Below are 6,614 nucleotides of genomic sequence, written 5' to 3'. Positions count from 1 at the left end.
AATACTTGAGGCTAGATACTAAACAAATTCAAATCACTTTCCGGATACAAATGCTTGGGGTGCTGTGAGAAGGCATTTGCTTTCAAGAGTTTTAGGCCTGTACAGGTGACCTGTGGGTGCTGTGTGCATTGCTGTTTGTGTTAGAAGCTGCATGTGTTGCTGTAAGAAGGAAGGCAAGTGCAGGAGCTGACTGAGGGAAGTTGTCTTCTATCTCCTCCTCTGTGCAGGACAAGTACTTGAAGAGCAGTGGTCAGGAATGGAGGCTGTCGGCTTTCCCTTAACGGCAAGACATGCCAAGGTTCTGCCTGCCATCAACACCATGACTGCCAGCTATAAAGACCGTTTCCCGTACTACCCGTTGCCTCAGAGCTCCAGCCTCCCCTGGATGCCCAGCACCTACTCTAAAAGAGATGCCATCAAACCAACTTTGGCTCCCTTTTCCAAAACTTCCCAGGGGATGACCACCAGCAAGAAGCTCCCTTACATTTCCAACAGAACAACCCTCTTCACCCGCTACACCCCTGACGACTGGTACAGGTCCAACCTGACCAAGTACAAAGAGTCAGAGACTTCCTGGCACAATGCGGAGGCTCTGAGAGTTGATACCACCTGCATGATTGGGGATAAATACCAGCAGACAAAGAAAACACAAGAAGAAAGCACCAAAAGCCTGGGAGGACGTGTGAATGCTATTGAGTTTTGGAAAGGGGAGCTCTGCCGTGAGCTGGATGAGATGATCGGGGAGACCAACACGCTCACAGACATGAAGAAGAGACTAGAAAGAGCCTTGGCCGAGACGGAGGCCCCTCTCCAGGTAAGCACTCTGTCCAGTGGGCTGCAAGCTGTAGCCTACTGCTGGAACAACTGCAGCCATTCAAATGTCTAACTAAGTTCCACTGCAGCTCCGCAAGACCTAGAGAGTTTTTATGAAGAGACCATAAGTTAAGTTTGCAATGTCTTCCCATCTGCTGCATCCCCTATCAGCCCGTTATGAGCTCATCACAACTCCATTTGCTTAACCAAATATTTGTGTAGGCGGAACATCCAAATTCCTGGAGTGGGATACAGAAGCCCATGTCTTCCTACAACACCCTGGGGAGGTCAGCATCAAGGCTGACACAGGTGCCTGTGCCACAGCTCTGGTTGCAGCCGGGACATGTGTGCTCCCTCATGTTGATTTGATGTGTATGGTGCAGTTCGGTTGCTTGTAGTCAGCTGAAGCAGCCGCCCTGGGCACTTTGTTCCCCTGGTGTCCCCTCTGTGCCCGCCTAGAATTTCTTTTCTTCCATTTCTTGAGATGGGGACTCTCTCTATAGAGAATCCTGCCCCTGCACCGACAGTGATGGCATGTCCCCAACAGGTCGCTCAGCAGTGCTTGCTTCAGCGGGAGAAGAGGATGGGCATTGACCTCGTCCATGATGATGTGGAGAAAGAGCTCTTCACGGTAAGTTGGGCCACCCAGATCATGTGTTAAAGCCAGTTTTACCTAAACTGCCCTACAGAGGCTTTGCAGCCTTCTTCCCTACCTGGCTCCTTACTGCTGGGGAGGTGCTCAGCTCTTCAACCCCCCAAAACCTGCTGGGCCAGGGGATGGTGTTCCCCCAGGCAGCAGCATGCCCACGCCATGTGGGTATGACTTGGCCGTACAGAGGATGGAATAGCTGAAGAGCAGCTGCGTGTTTGTGTAGCGTGTGGGGGTTCTGTGTCCCTCTTCAGGGAGTAGTGCACTAAAGACATGCACGCAGTTTGGGGGCACTTTCTCCACTCCCTGCCTGTTTACTCTGGGCAGAAAGACAAGCAGGCAAGTTCTTGCTGTGTGCTTGGTTGGGGAGGTCTGAGGGGACGAGTGGCATCAGGACAACTGAGTACAGACACTGATGATGGGGCCATGTGTCCTTTACCCAGGAAGTCAATGTCATCAGGTCGTGCCAGGAGAAGATGCAGCGGTACCTGGATGAAGCCAAAGCCCAGCTCACGTAAGGAGGAGCTCCTTATGTCATGCCCTAGGGCTGATGTGCATTTGCAGTTGTGATGTGGACCCCTAGCAGACCCCGACCTCTCCCCACACCCTGCAGATGGAAAAGCCAGGCGGGCTCCCCGGGAAGTGGGCAGTGATGCTCATGGGATGACAGAGCTGCGTGGGAGGGAGCTGCGGGGAACTGGAGCGGGGAGGAAGCCCTTCCACCTGAACATCCCCAGCGATGGCTGTTGTTTGCATGTTGAAGGTCCAACAGGGCGGCCCAGCACGAGCTGGAGAGGGACCTGGCCCACAAGCAGGCGGCCCACCGCATCGATGACAAGTGTCACCACCTGAGGAGCACCTCCCACGGCATCAGCTACTACCCAGCGGTGGAGCGGGTCGATGCCACGTGAGTGCACGCTGGGCGGCACGCCAGCAGCAAGCTGTGCCCGGGATGCACGGTGCCTCTCCCTGGCAGGGAGCTGCTTGTCCCCAGCCCACTGTCAAGGCACGTCCATCCCGCCTGGAGACAGCTGCCTGAGTGGGACCGTTTCTCTCTGCTTATTGTTATTCTTACTGTTATTGTTATTGTTAACCTTACCTTTATTCTTACCCTTACTCGTACTATTCTTCTCATTCCTATTTTCTGTTGTTGTTGTATTAAACTGTCTCTATCTCCACCCGTGAGTCCTGGTCTTTCTCTTTCCCCTCCATTGAGAGTGGCTGTGTGGTCCTAGCTGCTGGCCAGAGTTAAACCACAACCTATGCTCAAATTAAAGACGGAGATTTCAGATACATTTAATCAGTGCTGCTCCCAGGCAGGCTTCATGCCTGCCCACGTCCAGCTTCAGCACTACGGGCTTACCGGGGCTTCTTCTTCCCCCTCACCTCCTGAAGGATCTCGGTGCCGGACTCTTGGGCCAAGATCACAGACGACAACATCCTCCGCTCACAGAGCCAACGGGCGGCCTCCTCCAAGCTGCGGGACAACATCGAGAACCTGCTGGTGGTGGCGGCAAACGAGATGTGGAGCCAGTTCAACAGGGTGAACATCGCCTTCACCAAACGCATCAGCGAGACAGCCGATGCCAAGAGCAAGATCCGGACCCACCTGGCCAAGGTAGTCGGAACCCCTCCCTTTCGGTGTGTCACCGTCACTTCCTAATGACACCCCTGAGGTGGGACCCTTAGGAGTTGGCACCGTAATTTCATCTCAAGGGATCTGTTTTTGCTAGGACGTCCTCACTGGCAGCCTGGAAGCACAGGGATTGCCAGCAGAAAATGCCAATGCTGGTTGCATCTCCTGGTAGTTCCTTCAGAAGCGCTGGCTGCCCTCCAGAACGGCCTTGCTGGGCCTCTGCTGGGCTGCCTGCTGGGGGGGTTGCAGGCTTGCTTCTCCTCCAAGGACGTGCTTTCACTCTCCGTGCTCTGGGGCTGCTGCATGGGCATGCGTGTGTTTGCTTTGCCAAGCAGAGTCAGTGGAAATCAGTGATGGACACCTGCCTCAGAGCTGTGGGTCTCATAGAAAGCTTCCTGAGACGTGCCCGACACTGTATTGAGTAACTGAGGGAAGACGGGGCTTGCAGCACTGCGAGCTGATGCCACGTCTTTCAGTGAGGATCCATGAAGAACCTTCCCTCTCTGAGTTACTGTTGATGGATGATTAGTTCCAGCAAGCGGTAATTTTGGGAAGCTGGGAATTCAATAGGTCCATCAGTGCTCCAAAACCTCCTCTGATGTGACAGCAAGAGCCAAGAGAGGTTTTTCCCTGAAGAAAAATTACTCTTGGCTCTGCGCCTTGATGTGTAGCAGAATGACAGGGGTCTGAGCCCAGGGTCTGCTTATTGAACTTGTTTTGTTCTGCAGATGGACAAGAGGAAAGGGTAATTATGTAGTCACTTGAGAAGATACTTTTTAATTTGTGCATGGGTTTCTTTTTTACGCCAGACGCTGCAGGAAATCTTCCAGGTGGAGAAGACCATCGAAGCCATCCAAAAGGCCATTAGGGACCAAGGGCCTTCCTTAAAAGTGGCTCAGAGCCGGCTGGACGAGCGCACACGCAGACCAAACGTGGAGCTGTGCCGGGACACTGCCCAGCTCCGGTAAGGCAGGAGTGTGGGTCTGGTGGGCTCCTTGAGGAGTTACGGCTGGTAGCACCCGAGGGTAGCACCCGGGAGTAGCACTGCATGAAAAATTAAGCATGGGCTTTTTTTTCAACAGTCCTTCCATAAGTGCACTGCTATAATCAAAAGCAATGAGCAGGTATTGCAGCCTTTGGGTGCTGGGAGAGCTCTGCGCCCATAAAGGAGGCTGTACACCATGGCCGGGTATAGCCTGATGGCACCCCATGAGGGGATGGATTCTTCCCACTTGGGTAAGCCCCATCTTCTCTCCAGCCTGCTTCCCGGCAGTTGGATGTGCTCAGTTTTGAAGGACGAGCCCTTTACTCTCCAACAGGATCCTGCTGAGATCCCTTAGGCCCTTCCTTTTGGGGAACTGCAAGGAAGGGTGCCCCCTATGGAGAAGCAGAAAGGGCTGTCCTCACCTTCTCCGAGGACACTGGAAATCCTTTCAAGGACACAGTGGTCTGTTTGGGATTGCACGCCGAGGAGCTGTGGAGGAGTAGGCTGGCCTGAGCGCCCAGCAGCACCCCCTCTGAGGCACCCCAAAGTTCACCCCTCCTGGGAGCCCGTTGGGCAAGACTCCAGCTGAAGCCTTTTCAGAGCAATTGAAACCCAGCCCCACAGCCTTTGCAGCATCTCGTACAACAAGGGTTTTTTCCATCCTCCCCTTGTTTCACATTCACTTTTAGCCTCTCCCAGATGTCCTGTTTTCTTTGTGTGCATCTGTGGGCATGGGGAGGATGCCTGCACAGGGAAATCCAGGAGGGGGAGCCAACAAACCCCCCAAACCAAGCAGGAACAGGAAACCACACCTGCTCATCCCTCTTCTTGCTGGCCCGAGCTGCTCTGGGAGAGGCGGCTGCGCATTGCCAAAGCCTTTGAGCAGACTTAACCATGCCTCCCCGCTGAGGTCTGGAGGAGCTCTGCCCTCAGCTTTCCCATGCGTCTGCCAGAAACGGGGGGTCTGAGTTAGTCTGAGCACGCTGAAGGGGGAAATCCTGTGACCAAGGGGCCCTTCAGCAATGCCACGCTAGAAACCACCCCCACGATGGCACTGTTAACCAGGGTTTCTTGCTGTTTTCCAGCCTTGTCAACGAGGTCCACAAAATCAACGAGACGGTCCAGAGCCTCCAGCAGCGCCTGAGAGACACCGAGGACACCCTGCAAATGCTGGTTCATACCAAGTCGGTCTTGCAGCATGACCTGGCCGTCAAAGCCAACACACTCTTCATTGATGAGGAGAAGTGCATGGGCATGCGCAAGACCTTTCCCAGCACGGTGCGGCTGCTGGGTTCCATTTAGGCTCAGCTGAACTCACTGAATCTGTTGTGGGAGGGATTCCCAGTTTGGCTAAGATGCTTTGGAAATACTTGATTAGAGTTTCACTTCCATGAAAAAGCCATGAGTAGAAATTAAATGATCTTTTTGTGTGTTATACGGTCTACCGGTATTTTTTTTGCCTTTGGTTTTTCTCTTTCCACTGTACTTTCACGGTGTGCCAGAAAGTCACTGAAAATACTTTGTAAGCGACTAAGAGTAAATCCACCCACGGGGATTCAGTCCTACCCTCTCAGTCGGTGATTTTAGGAGAAAAACTGTCGTGTCTGCCTCCTTTTGAGTCTGTCTGATGTGGGAAAAGCACAGGGTGAAGCCATGCCGGCTGTCTCAAATCACCTCCCTGTCCTCCACGGGCCTTAGCATAGCTTCAAGGAGAGTCCGTTCCAGGATCTTCCCAGGCACAGAGGTGAGGCTGACAGCTGGGGACTTCCCAGGCTCCCCCTTTCCCCCTTTTTCAAAAATGGGTGCCACATTTCCCTTCTTCCAGTCACTGGGGACTTCCCCTGACTGCCATGACTTTTCAAATATCACCTTCTTAGGTGATATCACCCTTTCATTCCTTGGAGGTATTTCACTGGTGTTTCCTTCTTGCCTCATCGCTGGAAGACTTCAGGTGTCCTGCAGCGTAGCCAGCACATCTCAGAGCAACAGCCTGTGGGCCCTCACTAGCACCCTGTCCCTCTAACCTTGGCGTGTCATCTCACAGCTTGTCACGGGCAAGCCTGATATTGTCCCCCTCTCCCTTCAAGCCTCGTTTTAAGCGCTGTCAGGGAGCCCTGATAGCTGGTGAGCAAAGACCTTCTTCCCCCTTTGAGACAAGTGAATCCCATCTGACGCCGGCAAGCCTGGTGCTGTGTAGGCCATCCCCTTATCAAAAAAAACAAAATTCTGTTGGTCACACCAGCCACGGATCCACCTATTAATAGACTGGGCCTGTCTGTATGTTTCTTCCAATGTCGCTGCCTGTAACTGGAAGGAAAGAGGAAAAAATAACCTGTGCCCCACATCCCCTTACCAACCGTCCCAAGGCCCTGAAGTCTCTTTTGATCGCCATTGGAGGACATGTTGCAGCTTCACCACCACACACACGGAAGAGTAATAATGGGTAATAGTCCGAGGGCCGTACCAGGCTTGGAAGTTTCCTAGTGATATCCTTAAGCTGGGGCCCAGGGAGGAAGCAGACATCCCATCGG

The 6,614-nt window shown here is 53.3% G+C and overlaps 1 protein-coding gene across 1 annotated transcript; it reads left to right on the top strand.

Moving 5' to 3' along the window:
• Positions 1-256: 256 nt before the first annotated feature.
• On the top strand, positions 257-5,385 carry LOC309683189 (tektin-3-like; the record flags this gene model as incomplete). Its single annotated transcript, XM_082497390.1, has 7 exons — positions 257-814; positions 1,361-1,444; positions 1,906-1,976; positions 2,226-2,369; positions 2,858-3,080; positions 3,908-4,062; positions 5,169-5,385. 7 exons carry the CDS (start codon positions 257-259, stop codon positions 5,383-5,385), a joined length of 1,452 nt encoding a protein of 483 aa, XP_082353516.1.
• Between the last annotated feature and the right edge of the window lie 1,229 nt (positions 5,386-6,614).

This window comes from Vanellus vanellus, assembly GCF_965231255.1.
Source record: "Vanellus vanellus genome assembly, chromosome: Z".
Taxonomy (NCBI): Eukaryota; Metazoa; Chordata; class Aves; order Charadriiformes; family Charadriidae; genus Vanellus; species Vanellus vanellus.
This window is presented reverse-complemented; position numbering and strand designations above follow the sequence as displayed.